General features: G+C 38.9%; 1 protein-coding gene across 4 annotated transcripts in view; it reads left to right on the top strand.

Annotated features, from left to right (window-relative positions):
• Positions 1-4,013, top strand: part of LOC145669671 (paired box protein Pax-6-like) — a 474,824-nt gene extending 470,811 nt beyond the window's left edge. For all 4 annotated transcript variants that reach the window (XM_081737929.1, XM_081737930.1, XM_081737928.1 and 1 more), the window contains 2 exons: positions 401-627; positions 3,091-4,013. In XM_081737929.1, coding sequence (XP_081594055.1) covers positions 401-627; positions 3,091-3,179 — 316 coding nt within the window. In that variant the 3' untranslated portion in view covers positions 3,180-4,013. The remainder of the gene's footprint in view (positions 1-400; positions 628-3,090) is intronic.
• The last annotated feature ends 15,097 nt before the right edge of the window (positions 4,014-19,110 follow it).

Genomic DNA, 19,110 nt, shown 5'->3' with positions numbered 1-19,110 from the left:
TTTTTATGCTCTTACAAGTTTATTGTGCATATAAAAAATATGTACAAGTATATATTTATTGCCTTTACGTTCCATTCTTGTTGATCTGGGCGTGAGAGATCCGAAATGACAAGTATTTGCAGGTACGGTAAAGCTAAAACTGTTGGTATACATAAAAGTTATTATATGGTTGCACCATATTGTCAATCTGTATGGTAAATTTATCTTTAGTATAACTAGAAAGACATTAATCTAAAAAAGAAAATCATTAGTTTATTTTTTTCTACCACGCAAAATTCTTCCTTCTTTTGTTATGAAAGTTTCATGTTCCACCACGATGAGTCGCTGGAACGAAGTGTGTGGATCAAAAGTTGCTGACTTTCAGCATGCCGATTAACAAATCCTTCTTCTTTTCTTGCAGCACAATGACTCCTATGCCGAGTTTCAGCATGGCGAACCAAACCAGTATGGGACCCAGTCCAACGTGCTTGCAACAGAGAGACACCACAGGATACTCCTGCATGACGAGACCTCCAGCGTACGACCCCCTGAGTCTGGGAACGTACAGTCGACCTTCGCCGTGCAGTCCTACGCAGCCCTACCAGGCTATGAATGGACAGTACGCTACAAATGGAACGGCATCTACAGGTAAGAAAAAATTAAGAATTGAAAGTTCATTTTATTTACGCACTCCTAGGTGTACTTTAGCGTTGTTCTGATAACACTGGTTCGATGCTAATAATTGATTTATCAATGATAAAACTATAGTTTCATAACCTGGTTACACTGACCAGAAAAGGGTGCTTTCGTTGACTAAGACACAGACCAATATAATTAAATAGTTTTTAATATGGGAATTTATTAAACACGTTATGAAATTATTTCTTTTTAGGGAGTTTTAGGATACTGTCTACAAGGAAGTACAGTCTTAAACATTTTTGGATCAAAAGATCAAATATACATATTTCAATCAAAAATTTTCTTGTAGGAATTATATCTGGAGAACTACATATAGCGTAGCCGAACCCAAACTATCACTTAACTAAGTATGATGTACTTATTCCATAGAAAATACGAAAACCCGATTTAGGAGCCGTTCGAAAATTTTGTGGCCCCTGATCCAAAAGCTAATTATTGGCCAAGGTCGCAATCTTTTGATCCATTTTTTGGTTTCCTAAAATTCTTGTTTAATGAACTGAAATAGAGTAAGCTGAGACAAGGTGTAACAATATCGTACTGGACTCATAAATTCTGGCAACTACTACGTTACTCTATAGTATGGTCATCACTTTTGAAATACTCCGTTTGCTGTCGAGCAATCAGATATTTCTGCATTCGCTGCTGCCTCTGTTGGTAAGAATAATGGAAGTCATTTTCTATGAGCTCACTTATGAGGTCTAACGTTTTCGATTTGACTTCTTCATTTGAGGCAAAACGTCTTCCGTTAATTACGAAAAAGTAACATGCTCATAGGCAACCATACATACTTTAACGTGATTAAGGTTGCATAACAGCACAGGAGTTTTACTGCAAAATTTTTAGAACACTTTCATAGACACATTACACTGTCTTAGGTATAGAAAAAGTTACATAGTGCCAAATCCAGCGAGTAAGAGTGATGTTCTAAGACAGTAGTGTTTCGGCCTGACAGACAGAGGTTTGTACATCAGTGCATTGTCTTGATACAGAATCCATCCATTCTTCACAACTGAAAAATCTTTCTCTTCACTTTTTTTTGCGAATTTTGATCAAATCTCAAATTAGTAGTGCTGATTGACTGTTTACCTCTCTTCCCACAAGGAAAATATTTAAACATCACAGTTTCGTCAATGTTAAAGAATGCAAACAACATTGCCTTAAATTTTGAGCCCAGCAAGCGTGCTTTCTTGATCTAGGAGAACCGGGATATTTCTACTACAAAGAATGCGCGAAATATAAATTCAGTGTGACTTTATTTGTGTCACACCTTGTATACACTACTGTACTTTGAAATTTAAGTTAATTTTTGCTATTTTAAAGTATTTGTATTTCTATTTAATAGATCATAATAAATATTAGTTCCAACTAGCCTAGATCTTTTCTCTAATGTATTGAAACGTAAGGTAACAAGTAATAATTTGTTTCAGTTTAGTATAGGTAATGATACTGTGCGTAATATGTTTGCATAAGAGCTTGCTTTCCTGACTCACCAGGAAGCGTTTGAGCCTACTGAGGAATAAGGCACTGGTAAAAATTACATTGTTATGTTTGACCCTTCCTATTTCAAGTATACCCCTTCTGGTGCTGCTGTCAATGTCTATTTTCCCCTACCTCCCTCGAAAGAAGAGGGACAAGTTCCTGTGACCGAGATCTTTCAATTGTTGGATGCGGAAGTGTTGCCACAAAGAATTATTTCACGGACGTCGCTGTGCTCTGACTTGTTATCCATTCTAAGTAGCCTACGATCTTCACTCGTCAAGACCAAACGACTGAATGACAAATTGGCAACACAGCTGACGTCATTGCCTTCATTTCCCTACGCAAAGGGAGGGTTTCTTCCGTAAGAGGATGGCGGGGTAGGGCCGAAGTACGGTTGGCATATTTTCCGAGGGCACACCTGAAATAGCCAGGCTCTAGTCACTTATCTTTCTCTCTTCCCGATTGTCCCCAAGACATGCTATGCTCTAATGTAAATCAAGTAATATCAAACTGCTATTTTTGGTATTCAAAAAGAAAAGATAGCTGCCTTCCCAAAAAATGTCTCTGCGCCTCCATTTTCCCCTCGCCCCAAGATATTAAAGCTAGCGTCGTCACTGACACTGTTAACTAGCATATTGAATTTATTATTCTTTGTTTCTAACTATAAAAAAGTACTACTAACATTGATGCTCATATTATTTGTAAGTGATAACGTTATAATTACGGCTTATAGGCAACCATACATTCTTTAATGTGATTATGGTTGCATAACATCATAGGGGTTTTACTGTAAATTTTAGAAACACTTTCATAGACACACTTTGTTGTCTCAGTTGTTTGCTAATGGTTTAATCAAATGAGTTACATGTGTGAAGTCGGTTAAGATTTTATTGATAAAAGTTTTATAATTGTTGTTTTTAAATTTATTTACAGGTCTTATCTCACCAGGAGTGTCTGTACCCATCGCTGTACCAGGACAGCCACCGGATATGACGTCGCAATATTGGCCACGCCTCCAGTGACAATGGTGGAATTAAAATAAGAAGAAAGAGGAAAAAAAGGAAGTGAAAATTTCGTGAAATGAAAAAAAAATATGAAGAAATGTACCTTTACAATTTTTTTGGTGCAAAATTCTTCGACAGCACAAATTACGTACTAAAGAAAGATAAGAATATATGTTGACACACATGTCATTAAATTAGCAGAAGGAAAGAAGAAGAAGAAGAAGCCAATTAGATATGTTTAATGAAGCCCGCAGAGGACGGAATCTCATTTAAAAAAAACAAGAGAAATCTACTATTTAGCTCAGTGAAAAATAAAAATCAGTGACTAAACAGTGTTTAGAGTACATTTAAACTTCTTAAGTGAAAAGAAAAACAAAATTCAATAACAGTGGTGAAAATATAAATATAGTTGTTTTCTCCCCCGCCTATGATTGAATCATTTTACAAAGTAATAAAAATTATGTTAATATATTATTTCTCTACTAAGAAATACATTTGATCACGCTGGATGAAAAAAGCACAACAGAGTACTGTAATATTTATTTATCGATGTAATTATATGAACTTATTTTAAAAAACAGTGCAATGAAAGTAATAATAATATTAAATGAATAATCATAAAAGAAATTACAAGAAACATTTTTCTTCCATTTTGGAATGAATAATTTTGATTTGAGTTGTGCACATAAACTGATAAGTGAATATATGTTATTTTTTAAAAAAGGAAAGTAATAAGCCAAATTATGATGTGTTAATTTTCTTGAAAATGTAATATGTAAATAGAATAATTATTTCTAAGAAAAAATTAATAATTTTAAATTCTACCAGAAAAAAATAATAGTGTCTGATTATTCATTTCTGTCTATTATACAAGTTAATATTTATACAGAGTGTTTCAAAACAACACCGACAATGTTTGGCAGATGATTCCTGATACCAAGATAAGGCAAATATTATAGATCAACGTGTGTGCACAAATGCTTCTTTTCGGAGTTATAGGCTGTCGAAAACATGAAAAGATGAACTTTATAGGCCCATGGCTTCAAAACTACGGGACCTATCATAGTCAGCTCTAGACTTAACTTAAGAACTAGTATGTACCCTATCCAAATATCCATGTTTCAGAATCCTGCGGTACTTCTGCAACAGTTTTTACAGAGGTAGTTGATGAATACTTCAAATTATGCCCTTAGTCACACTCCCTCTATAAAAAATGTTGCGTGAGTACTTTACTATACTGAAACATGGATTTTTGCATAGGGCACATGTTAGTTCTTAAGTGAAGTCTTGACCCGACTACGGTAGGTCCCATAGTTTAGGAACTATAGACCTTTAAAGTTCACATTTTCATGTTTTCGGCAGCCTATAACTCCGAAAGGAAGCATTTATGCACCCAGGTTGGTCTATACTTTTTGTCTTATCTTGGTATCAGGAATCACCTCCCAAACATTGTCGGTGTTGTTTTGAAACACCCTGTATATTGTTCTAGACTTGTTTTCTATAACAAGTATACAGTGAGTCTTTCTCCGCGAGTAGCCTAGAATATTGAGAGTAAGTATCGGCTCAATTGGTGTTGAGCTATAGCCTCTTTGACACATCCCTACGCGTTACGCTACAGTATTGAGTTCAGTCAACAGCGAGGAGAAAATTTTTCGGTATTCATTGAATTTTATATTATAAATGGTGTTACGTGGAGTTTTATAATAGGCAGTCAAATTATTTAATGTATACTTACATTTAATACATACTAGTTCGTTTATTTTCAACTTTAATTCAAGATGTTTTAATGTGTCCCAGTTCTAACGTTATACTTGGGACTTTATAAATTAACGTGTCCCCTCAACTCTCATAGCACTTGATGATAATACGCCACGCTCTCGGCTACAAGCGGAAAAAGACGCATTGGATGACAGATCTCGTGCATCTTCACAGTCTGCCTGGGGAAAAGTGATACCCTTAATTTTACTTACCTCAGTGAAATACGCTAAACAATGATACCAAATATACAATGTGACATATGTATATATAATTATGTTCCTCTCCTAATTGTTATTGGCTACATACAGATGGTGATCAGAAAAATGGAAATACCTGTAGTTCTCAACACGTCAGATGTATGGGTTGGCAGTGGTGTCGTGGCGCCCGCAGCGCCGGACCGCTGGTGGTGGTGTGTTAGGTCGGTCTCCATACTACGTCAGGCGCAGTGGAACAGCAGTGTCCAGTGGCTGCAGCACACGGATGTAGTGTAAAATGGGAGACCTCTCAGATTTTCAAAGAGGGAAAATTGTTGGTGCGCGGTTATGTGGAGTGAGTGTGACGGCAGTGGCTACTGTGTTAGGTGTTTCGCGTGGGACAATGTCGAAGGTGATGACGGCCTACATAACACACGGGAAAACCACATCGGGGAAGCGGAACAGTGGGCGGAAGAAAATCATGAGTGACAGGTCACGTCGGGTATTAAAGCGCATTGTCACGCAGAACCGTCGTGCCACTGCGAAGCAAGTGACGGAGGAACTCAATCAGCACCTCCCCCACCCTGTTTCGACACTCACAGTCCGCCGCGAATTGCATGACATGAATTTACGGGGTAGTGTTGCACGGGCCAAACCGCTCATCAGGGACCATAACGCTTTCGCACGCGACCATGCAACTTGGAGCGTTGAGGACTGGAAACGTGTGTAAAATGGTCGGATGAGTCATCCTTCACCCTATTCCCAACCACGGGCCGTGTTTATATGTGGAGAACGCCCAAAGAAGCTTATGATCTGCAGTGTCTCCGCCCAACTGTGAAACATGGCGGCGACTCGGTGATGCTGTGGGCCACCATTTCATGGTTTTCATTGGGTCCTGTGGTCACACTTAGCGGACGAATCACTGCCAACGATTATGTCGCAATTTTAGAAGACCACTTGCATCCTATGGTCCAGATGTTGTTCCCGGACAATGACGCCATCTTCCAGGATGATAATGCACCCATTCACACAGCTGGCGTTGTTCCAGCGTGGTTTGAGGAACATCGGGATGAAGTTCAACACCTCCCCTGGCCCGCCCAATCCCCAGATCTCAATATAATTGAACATCTGTGGTCCGTCTTGGAAACACGACTCCGGCGACGATTTCCACCTCCATCCTCTCACACAGAACTGGCCGATGCCCTGCACGAGGAATGGTGTAAAATTCCACTTGCTACCATTCACGACCTCTATGCCTCCATCCCACGACGCATCAAGGCTGTTCTGAAGGCGAAAGGTGGCCCGACACCATATTAATCTGGTAAGTTGCAATTTCGTTCAGGTGTTTCCATTTTTCTGATCACCATCTGTATCTACATATCTAGCTTTCTATAATAGGGTGAGTAAACATTTTGCCAATATCCATTTATTTTGTAAACCGTTGTAATAATAAACACTAAATGTTGAGTATGGTCACTTCACCTAATGGTAAGTATAACAAACTCACCATTATAGCGGATTTACCCACACGACCACGTTCACGTTATCTAGGTAAACTGACTTATGCACCACCCTATATACAGGGTGTTAATGCAATATCAGATATGTACAAAATTGTAAGAGGTCATTCCTTACATCAAGATAAGAAAAAAAGTTCGTATGGATATTTCGGGAAAATGTCAGTTTCAGAGCTAAGACCGTACAAAAACGTAAAAGAATGTTCTTTCAATACGATGAACAGTGGAGCGGAGGTCCAGATCGGTGTAAAGGAAATAACTTAAAGATCATTCAGAAATTAATATTTCAGCAACATGCAATTAGTAGGGAAAGGATTTCCCATAGCGCATAACTGCTAGAAGCACTTAATAGAATTCCCAGCAGGGGCGTCATTTCAGACTTCGCTTGAGGGGGGCAAGAGCGCAACCGACATAAGACTTTCTCGTCTTGTACTAGTATATTAGTAGAAATCGCTTAAAGTATATGTATTCCTCAAACACTTGGGGGGGCAATTGCCCCCTCCTGCCCCCCCTAAATGACGCCCCTGATTCCCAGATATGCACAGAGTTAAAGTAGGCCGAAAGAAGCCATGACAGCAGAGAACACAGAATGTGTCAATAGAAAATAGAAAGTGTTAGTAACCATCAGCTCCGTTGTTCCTGGTATTCGGAATAACGCTGCGATACATAATTTCACGCTTTGGACGGCCCTGGCTCAAAAACTGTAAATTTTATCCACATTCTTACATGAACTCTTTCCTTCTTATTTGATGTGAAGAATCACCTCTTAATGATTGTAGATATAGTTCATTAACACTGATCGCCAAAGTATTTCTTGTAAATTTTACGGTAAGCGCCAAGCTGATATTTAGGACAGTCACCAGCTGCAGAACAAACAAATAAATAAAGCCTACCAGATAAATACATAAAAGTCGTAAATATACAGTATACATAACAATTGAACACATATTTTTGAATTCACGAACAATTCCTAATGTTAAGCTTTTGACAACTGTTGATGTCATAAAGCCAACATTCAAATCATTGTCATCATACTTACGGCATTTCCAAGACTGTCATTTCACTGAAACTTCCCATAGCTCGGGAAATCCTGGTTTAAGCAACACGAAAACAAAACTAACTTAAAGATTGCTCCAAAAACGAATTTATATACCGCAAGTACAACAATATTATATTGTAGTAAGCGCCACTTCATGTATAATTGAGTTATTGGGTGAAATTGGTTGTGATCGGCCTAATGACGACGATTACGAACGGTTTTGCCAATATTTAGAAAATTTAGAGAAGAAGCGTGTTATATATAAATGAACATTACCTAAGTGCGTAATTTATGCATACGATACAACTGTAAGGTTAGTAATAACCAACTATGACGTCATTTTAGAAGGCCATGTATAGTTCGTTTCTTGATCCGGAGTGCAGTTCCTACATAAGGAATGCCGCAATCTACGTGTGGTGGCTCGTGCCATAAACAAGTCATCATCGGAGGGACCTTGCGGAAAGAAAATCCGATAACTAAATGGTCAACCAGAACCATCATTTCAAACAATTGACAGTCACTTGTCAAATCCATGTGGAGTTTCAGTTGCTGTAATTCCAAATGCTGTCCTTTAAGTTAGTGCTCGATTCCCTGTTCCCAAGACCAGCTTCCTTGTTCTTACATTGCCTAACTTCTGTTTCATATTAGCTATAGTATTGGGAAGAAAGAACAGATGTAGTGGGTGTTAAGACATTGCAACCCCGCAAATGTGGTCAAAAGAGGGGTGAAGGGAGGAAGGGATACTGTTGTAAAATTCAGTATGGGAACTTCAAAGACATTTGCCGAACTGCACTCCTATTGAGTGAACACACTATTCATCTAATGGTCCAGATACTGTTTTCAGGCAGTGGATGGTAAAGTGACTATTCACACAGCTCAAACTGTTGCAGTGTGGTTGAAAGAATGTGGAGATGAAGTTGAACTCCTCACTTGACCAGCCAAATTCCCGGATCTGAATGTAATTTGTGGTCCGTTTTGGAGACACAAAACCGGCTCAAATTTTTGCCTCTATCATGTCTCACGGAACTGAGTGACGGAATGCTCGTGAAATAGCGTAATATTTGAGCGGTTACCAAGACGACAATCTCCAAGACTCTATTCCACGTCACACCAGAGTTTTTCTGAAGACCAAAGGTACTCCAACCTCATATTAACATGATATGTTGCATTCTTTTCAGGGGTTTATATTATTTTGATAACGATCTTTACTAGGGTCGACTTTATTGAAAAGGTAGTTTGTTAGTAAAAGTATTTCTAACCTGCTCTAAAGATATTAAATCAAATTCTTTAAACGACTACACAAGGATTAAAATGTTATACGTAACCTAGATATTTTTATTATAAAAATTCGTCAAAGAAATAATACTTTCTAGGAAGCAATAGTTCTTTTTCTTCAGTGTCGTTTAAAATTCATAGTTTGGTTACCTTGCACAGGGCACTAATTAGGTGTTAGCTCTTCAGCAGCCAGGCCCATATCAAACTCAGCGGTTACCTAACTGAATAGGGGAAGTAAACAACACAGCAGAAGTAGTGTACTCCGTTCCGACTGGCATAATATAGCATTGAAACACAAAAATTAAAAAAAAATCTATATTATCTATTAAAAGTATCATGTGCAAGACATAGAAAACTTATTTTTTTTTAATTGTACGTATTTCAGTATGGCATTGCATTTCCGAGACAGAGAAAAAAAACTATGTTCATGTATTTTTAGCTATAAATTATGTAACAAGCCCTTTCTCCACATGCCTCCGTATCCTCGCCTAACGACTACATTCTGGAATGACTGTTAACTTCATAAAATGAAATGATGTTATTTCTAAGAGGATATTTGGCTTGATTATACTTTATCTTAAACTAACCTGAATCGTAATGCACCAGTAATCAAAGCACATACGTTCACTATTATGTAAATCTGAAATCTTTATTTTTTCTTTAATTCGTAACTTTGTTCTTTAATCTTTTAGCAATAATCTCCTTTGAATCTTTCTAATTCATATAATTATTATATTCTTTCTATGCTTTGTCCTTACAACATATATCCTATATCTTCGTTACATCTTGTTTATCTTAGTGACCACAGACTAACTACCATTCACTTAAGGCTACATCGGCATGTATAATCTTTCGTGACTCTTTCTGCCAACAGACTCGATATTTCTTTCTCATCGCATTTGTGGCAACAGCAGCTTTAGAAGTTGTAGGAAATAATAACAAATAAATAAATCCTTACTAATATATATAAAAAAAATAACCAAGAAAATTCTGTCGCTTTTTATGCAGGTCTGTGTTCAGTTGGCCCCCACACCGTGAGTTGAATGCGAATGGAGATAAGGCGAAGGTCAGCTGTTAGTGTGGGTATATCCAACTCACTACCTCATTGTGGCAGTTCAGTTACACCGTGAAGCTGCGTAAGGACAGAATGAATATGGGACCTCCACACATAAGGGCGTGAGTATAAACTGGGGTCAAACGTCGCTGCAGCTAGTAGAATATGCCAGGCCTTTGGTGAGGGTGTCGTGACAACGCGGACAGTGCAGCGGTGGTTTAGCAAGTTTAAGGACGGTGACGAAACACTCGAAGACGCAATACGTGCCGTAAGAACAACACATGTACAGAATGAAGATCGTCAGCAGCAATTGAGGCGAATAGTGGCCAGACATGTGAGGAACTGGGACTACAATTTAGTGTGAGTGGAGAAACCATTCGGCAACATCTCCATCAGCTTAGGAAGTACTACAAGTTGGGTCGGTAGGACCTACATGATTTGATTGCCGGCCAGACGGCAACGCGAGCAGACACCTGTGTTTCTTTGCTGTCTCGTCTGAGGAAGGAGCCATTTCTAGACAGGATATTGGCATGTGATGGGAAGTGAATTCTGTACGAAGCTCCACTGCGCAGTCATCATTGCTTAGCATCAAATGAACCGGTTCCAAAACAGCCGAAACTACCAGAAGAAGATCATCCTGTGTGTTTGGTGGACTGCTCGCAGCATCGTGCATGGGGGACTGCTACCAGCTGGTCAGAGCATCAATGGAACTGTGTGCTGTCAGCAGTTGAGCAGTGTTCAAGAAAAACTCAAAACTCTGGAGTCATCACTTCTCAGTTGAAAAGAGGTCCTTCTGTTACAGGACAATGCCAAGTCCCACATGGCTAGGATGATTCGGGACACCATTCTACGCCTTGGACGGGAAACACTATTGCATCCGCCATACTTCCCGGACACTGCACATGTGTTATCAGTACTACAAAATTTATAACTGAAACTATGTATAAAAATACGATTCTATAGAAGCTGCACATCATACCATCAACCTTAGATAATTTTTACATTACCTTCAATGAAAACTATGGCTATTTTCACAATCATCGCCAAGGAGATATGACACGAAGAATTTTTCAAATAATCAAAGACGATTAATGAAAGGGAGTGATTATGAAATTAAATTTTGTGTGCTCGTTCACCGGAAATCGGGCTTGAGACTATGTAATCCACAGGCGCAAGCGCTAACCACTAGACCAGCAGGGAGAGCGCAGTGTATATAGGGTAACTTCGGCAAATAACGCCACCAATTCAACATATTGTTCTGGCATTCAAGTGTTTTATATATATAGAACCGTGCAAATTACATGGAAGATGGAGTGAATTCTCCTCTATAATACGATGAGAAAACAAAAATCGCACACACACAATGTCGACCACAATGCACTGAGAATCGGAGTGAGTATGAGATGGCGTTATTGCCAGACGTGTCGGCAAATAACGTCACTTGCTTTACAACAGCGGAAAGATGATAGAATCGTAATGAAAAACACTTTGAACACAACTAAACAATGTTCTTGGCAATGTGCTACCTGCTTTGCTGGTACACAAAACTCATAGTCATAGTACATGTCGTTAACCAGTAATTCTTGTGATGATTGCAAATCCCTTAACATGACAGCTGCAGTCACATGGAGCACTACTCGTCGGAGTCAGACAACAATGCACAAAAAGCGTCTCACACAGTTCACAAGCCACATTTTACAATGCTGCTAGAATCACATGATTCGTAAAACTAAATCTTGCATTCAATACACTGAGTTCACGTTTTAGGACCCCTAGGATCATAGTAATATCTTCCACAGTCCCCATGGAACATATCTCCATCCTTCTTCTTTCTAGAGGATGTTTGTTTCTTCATGCCGGAAGAAGTGGAAAGGCCATCCGTTGCGAACAGGTTTGGTGTTACCAATACTCCTCTAGCAGTAATAGAACGCCCCCTGGAATGAGATTTGCTCCTAGTTATTTTAGGTGTAGGAAGAAGCTCGTGGATGGAGTGGGCACTCGGTGGTGTTGAAGGAGATATGGAGGCTGGTCATGTACTTGGAGGTGTTGGTAGAGGTTGCTCTTGCTCTAAGACATCATTTGGGGAAAAGTGACATCGGGTGCAGCATTGTTAAAAGGATGCGCTGTAGCGCTGAAGCCTGAAATCGTGTTCTGAGGTGTTGCTGAACGGAACCATGCCTGTGAAAACAGTTTTGGAAACTCTAGCTTCCCAAGTGTTCTTCCCGGGATGTGTTCGTCGAGAACTGTCAACTTCTTCAGGGCAGTACACTTTTTAACGATTTGAAGAAGCTCTTGTCGATCTCTTGAAGTTCGTGGGTGCAATGTGTAGGCAAGCACAGCAGTTAGATGCCATGGTCTCAGCAGTATTTAAAATGGTAATATCAAGATGACTGCGATGACCATCTACAATAAGAGTGCTCGGCCAGGGATCCGGTGTCTGTTGAAATATTCCAGAGATGTACGGAATTCTTCCTTTGTAACGTAGCCTTTAGGTGTCATTGCCTGGAGGAAGATCATCACCAAGCTTTTTTCCATACTTTTTATTGTAGAACACCATTGGAGGGATCCAATTTGAACCTGATGCATTGGTGCACGCAATAACACTCACAATTTCACCTTTTTCGCCATGTGTGGCATTATGTACTCGCTTGCTCCCTTTCCGTGCCAGAACTTTTAGGCTGCTGTTGTATGTTATTTGTAGCCCAGTTTCATCTGCATTGTAAATAAGTTCAGAACTGTCACGTAAGTTCATAGCATCAAGTGTAATTTCCTAGCTTGTACAATTCGTTCACTATAGTTCTGTTGAAACTCATTAGTTTACCATAGCTCAAATTTTCCGCTTTTCTGCATACGATATTGGGGTGGCTTGTCATGAAAGCATAAAACCAGTCTTCTCGGCTCTACCACTATGAAATGGATTAGTTGTGGCATTTTCTTTACATATTCTATACGCAGCCTCACGAACATCTTTCTAGTTAAACAAATTGTAAACGAATTATTCTCTGTTTTAATTCTTCTTCCAGTTGCTGTGACAATACAGGGCTGCGACCAAGTTTTCGAATGGGCTTTTTGTCCTTTCGTTTCACCCAATCTCTTAACATTCTGCGAGGAATGCTAAACGCACATGCAGCTAGCAATTTTTATACTCTGCTCAATGGTCGTGATAGCTTGACGTAAATCATTTTCAGACAACCTGGCCCGTATGTTTTGATATTTCCTTCCCATCTGGAAAAGAAAATGAACAAAACGATCAGACGTCTCACATTTCATAGCAACTTCGACAAAAAAATCTTTTAGCACTAGTTTTAGTTTCGATTAGCGATTAGGTGGAATGGCGTTATTTCCCGACGCGATAGTGGCGTTATTCTCAGAAGCCATAGACTTTGTTTTGACCATTCTTTCTATACTAAGAATAGCGGTCCTGCGCATATGATCTATATCATACTAATATGCAAGTATGACCCTATCGACGCATACCTTTAGTAATAGTAAAATCTTACTTGTACACAAACAATTCGCCAATCTTGTTTGACGCACTGAAAATTTGCGGGCTGTTTCCTCTGCTCCGCGGCTGCCATGTCAACACGTTCACTGCTTTCTCTATACTGACTAGGCGCTGGCCTCTAATCTTTGTGTCTACAAAAACAACAAGCATCACTGCTTATTACACATCCGTAAGTGGTCACCTTACGAGCCACGTGTTCATTAAAAGTTTTAAATGGCGTTATTACCCGACTGGCGTTATTTGCCGAAGTTACCCTATATATATATATATATATATATATATATATATATAGAGAGAGAGAGAGAGAGTTCTTGATGCAAGTTAGTTGCAAACCTGGGGCCCCGAAAAATGTTCCCAATGGGACCCCGCACCACCTAAAGCCGGCCCTGACTCCACTGTAGTGTATTTGTGGAAAGTTTTAAAAATAATTAATGTTTTTTCTTTTTATCTGAAATATTACAACAATATTTTTTTTTTTTTTTTTGTAATATTACAGATATTATCGCGATTATATAGTTTTATGCATTACTGATGCAAACTTTTGCAACGTACACTCATGTCCAACATTATTGCCGCATGTCTATAAATATGTTGTCATAGGAATATAATTTGATAACGAATTCGCCTGGTATTTCTTATAATATTACCATGTGTATAATCGGCAAAGACATGTATGTGGCAAATTTCATGTCAAAAGAGCAGTAAATAAGAACAATAAAACGAAAATAAAACTTTCTTGTCCATTTAACAACATTTTGTTTTACTCATTCTAATTTTCGTATTTATAATTCCTTTCCTATGAAATTTAACACAAATATACATTTCCCAATTATAAACATAGTATCAGTATTAAAAGTACCCTGCAAAATCATTATAAATTATATTTTTACCAGAAGACAGTTATTCGACAATCATTTTGGACGAGTGTATATCCAATCTCAGGATCTGTTTAAGATAGGATAAAATTGCTGTATACGGAGGAAAATAGGCATTGAGTACCTCACTTCCTTCTCCCAAACGCCTTATCTGAACATAATTAAACATATGTAATCCACTTTGGAGACATAAATCCGACGCAGATTTTCGCCTACCAGAGATGGAGTGGGTCAGTAGGTCAAGTTTTCTGAGTGGGTCAGTGGGTCGTGGGTCAACAGCATGTGACCCACTGTGACCCAACACTCGCCGTAATCCACTGCAACTCACCAACCACTATGACCCACTGTGACCCACCACCCACCGTGACCCACTGTGACCCACCACTCACTATGACCCACTGTGACCCACCACCCACCGTGCCCACTGCGATCCACCACCCACCATGACCCACTGCGACCCACCGCCTCAGTATTATCTACCGATCCACTCTGCTCACTGCATTGTAGACACTATCTTCTGAAGACTGGTAAATTTGTCTTCGTTTCACTTTCAAGACCTTCATTTCCCTTCCTTTTCCATTTGTTTCTGTCTACTTACCTGAGGTAAGTATATTTAACCAAGTGAAAAAAGAACTTCTGGCACTTTTGGATATTGATATTTGTAATTGTAATAATAGCAATAGGGCTTATACTACTACTTCGCTTTCGAGACCTGTGAGTTTTTAGAGGAACTAACTACTGGAAAAAATAAATTTTTGAATCATTATAATATATAAATTATTATATAAAAATTGAATGTAACTATGTGTGATCATCACGGTCAAATTGCAAAGTCAAATGAAATTACTTTTGGTATATAGTTAGGACTTAATCCAAACTGGGATGTTCTCGTATATTGCTTTCATTATAATGCATAATATCCTAAGGAGGTAGTGAGGATCCGAATTTTGGCGAAAAAAAAATGAGTATCTCGCAAGCCGTTAAACTTACGGAGCTGAAATTCAGTGTATTTACTCTTTATTGAAAATAAACAGAATGTGTCCTAGCATTTTTTTAAATTCTCCTTTATCGGGGGGGGGGGGGCATTTTCTATATATGGAAAATTGGTACTGAGTTGGTTTGTAAAAATGATCGAAAACGATCGATGTTATTTAAGAAAAAAATCAGAAACAAAAAATACAGTGTTTGGCTTCATATATCCATTGCTTTCTACTATAATAATTGCTGAAGCTTATGTTTATTATATGGACAATCAACCCATATAAGCTTACAGTACAGGGCAATCAACCCATAAAGCTGTGAGAAAAATAGACATAAAATTTGTACTGTAACCTTAATTACACGGAAATTTTAAGTTTGGATTGTACACATAATTATATGGAAAATTTTACACTTCTTTTTCCCTTTACGTTGGTCTACTTACCTTAATTTGGAACTTTCAAATTTCATCCTTTCTTCCACTGAAAAGTATCGATAATTCAACAAGGAAATACTTATACTATGATAATTTAATTGAAATTCATCGTAATTTGGCCCATGGCAAACAACAGTGTGGTACTTGAAGGGGAAGAAGGAGGGAAATTCGCATTTATCTCTGAACACTTTCCAGGAACCTCGTTTCCTTTCGCTTTCTAGAGGTGAGCTCCTCCGTGGCTAAGCGGTTAGCGTACGCGCCTAGGGCGTGGGAGACCCGGGTTCGATTCCCGGCGGGAACTCATGTGGTTCGGATTCCACGTTAATCAGTAGGTCCACGTCTCATATAGCCTCGCTGCTGAACGGGACGTTAAACTCAAATTCAACTCAACTCAACTCGCTTTCTAGAGGGGGGAGGGAACTTGGTAATGGCATCAAACCTTCATGTTTAATTACAAAAATTAAATTTATAAACAAATAAGAAATCATCAGTTTATCAGGCTTTAATTGATAATATATTCACAAGATTCCCTATCGAAGGCGTGGTAGATGAAGTTTCTGTTCTCCATGAGTCAACATTGCCAACTGACATGGTCGATATGGAAAAGATGTTGTATGGTGATAAAGAGATGATACTTCTTGCTGAGTATTTCAAACCTGACCAAGAAAATTCGTTATCAGACTTAAGTCTAACAAGCAGATTGTCGATGAGGAGTTGCAGAAATTTCTACGTCGGGTAGAAGTATTATCAATTTCCACGATAGAGTGCGAACGGGGATTTCCCCTTATGAATTTACAGATGACTGATATTAGAAATATACTAAGTGCTCAAACATTGTCTAACTTGTTGTTCATCAATGTTAATGGCCCACCGCTAGACAAGCTCAAAGTAGACGAACTAGTTATTTCTTGGCTGAAGGATGGACATCATTCCGCTGCAGATGATTTACCACGAAAAAGTTACCAATAGGAAATAAACTCGATTTCAGATTTGGTTTAAGGTGGAAAATTAAGAGTTATAGAAAACGTATACTTGCATTACTAATGGCTTATTTGTGTTATTCAAATTTGTACCTAATTCTTAGTAAGTCTCTTCTTTGCTTTAGGTAAACTACTTTGAATAAATATTCATAATAATTGCAATTATGCATATTTGTAACTTGAATTTAACGTTGTATTTTAGTGATTACACAAATTACAATTATGAACATACTTTATGGAGATGCTCTCACATAGGGTACCCAAGCACCTTTATACACTATGATAAGCTGATTTTTCAAATCTTTCGTGAGAAAAATACTGTGAACTGAGAAACCATAACCTTTTCCATATTGTACAGAGGTATTTTCCTGCGAATAGAAGTTTCTTTTGGAGTGCGTTGAGAAATTAACACTTGCAAGAATACTCTCTTAGTACAAGTATATTTTAGGCACACACTAATTTCCCCCCCACCTCGAACTGTTTCAATTACCTCACTGACAAACACTTCGCCATATTACAATCGTAAAGGTCAGATCCACCGTTATTGTAACAGAGTGGTGCTTGAGCGATTGACTAGAAATTCAAACCCTGATTAGTGACAATTTCACAGTCTTGTTTTATTACAAGTGCAAACTCTTTAGTCAGTACAGAAGAGGCCGTGGATCGTGTTCAGAGTTTATGACGATGGACTTTGGTGAGTCAGAGTAGGTCACAGTGGATGAGAGTGGTTCATGGTGGGTGGTGGTTCATGGTAGGTGGTGGGTCACAGTGAGTCACGGTGTGTGGTGGGTCAGTGGGTCGTGGGTCACGGTGGGTGGTGCGTCAGTGGGTCATGGGTCAAGTTTTCATTGACCCACGCCAACTCTGTCGCCTACATTCTGTCACACCGAAATACGTAAGTATTTCTACACTGCACGTGGAATTGTGTAATGTTTCACCTACTACCTCCATTCCACATTCTATCAGAGCTGTTCTGAAGGCGAAAGATGGTCCAACGCCATATTAATTTAGGAGGATGATTCAGAAAGTAATGCCTCCAAGCCCACTACTTGGCCAATAGTACTGCAAACATTCTGAGCTGTTTATCATTAATGCACTGATATTTAAGCTATAGAATGTCACTTGTTTTACATTCCTATCTCTTCTGGTTAAAGAGTAATAGAGCAATCCATGGCATCGAGTGGCGACGTCCGGTTGTAACAGTGGGCTGTTATTGAATTTCTGACTGTGGAAGGTAGTTCACCCAGGAACATTTATCGCCGGCGACGACTCGTGAATATATAATTACAACTCGGAAACGAAGTGTCAGTCGATGGAGTACCGCCACACGTCCTCTCCTCCGCCAACAAAATTCAAAGACGTCCCATCTGCTGGCAAAGTGTTGTTGACATTCTGTCTCATACTGCCTATGTTCCGGATCTTGCACTCAGCAACTTCTGGCTCTTCCGCAAACATAAGGATCACCTTAAGAGTCTTCATCCCGGCGAAATTAAAATACCGCTAATTTTACAGAAATTATGTGATATCTTCAAATAGATAAAAGATAATCGAAATGTGGAACAAGAGCGCCCTAGACAATATTATTTTACATGAGAAACCGTTATCACAACTCACTTATCTGCTTTCGATTTCGAGCCATTTTGAGAAATCGGCATTTATTTTCGCGTTTCTAAACAGCTGAAAACGGAAAGCTACTAGGTGACTTGTGATAACGGTACCTCACGCAAAATAATATTGTCTAGGGCGCTCTTGTTCCATATTTCAATTATCTTTTATCTATTTGAAGATATCATATAATTACTGTAAAATTAGCGGTATTTTAATTTCGCTGGGATGAAGACTTTTAAGGGCCAATGCTATTGTGACGCGGAGGTGGAAGCAGCAGTTCGGTTACCAGCAGCCACCATAATTCTTCGCCAACAGTACCATAAAACCTCATTGCGCGCTGAAGCAAATGCGTTGCCCGTAATGGTGTCTAAGTTGAAAAATGATGCCACCATTTGTAGCTGACATTGCAACTTTTCCATTCATACCTGAATCAATGCTATCTTCAAACACAAATAAAGGTATTCCCTTGGAGGCATTACTTCTGAAGAACCCTCGTATAAAAGCACCCTTTTCAGGCGTTTCCATTACATCGATAGCTTTCTGTACATAAGGAACAAATACGTCTGTTTGTATAACAAACGGTTAAATCACTCACTTGCTTTATGATGTCTTTAAATACAGATAGCATGAGTTGTTGGTAAAGCTAACACGAACAAAATAACGAGACCTGTTGTAGCAACTTTTTAAATACCAACTTCGCGTCTCTTGCGGAGTCTCATCAAGAGACATA

The sequence above is a fragment of the Thermobia domestica genome, chromosome 14, assembly GCF_964235325.1.
Source record: "Thermobia domestica chromosome 14, izTheDome1.hap1.1, whole genome shotgun sequence".
In the NCBI taxonomy this organism is placed as follows: domain Eukaryota; kingdom Metazoa; phylum Arthropoda; class Insecta; order Zygentoma; family Lepismatidae; genus Thermobia; species Thermobia domestica.
Note: the sequence above shows the minus strand (reverse complement) of the source record. Positions and strands in the feature narration are given on the sequence as shown.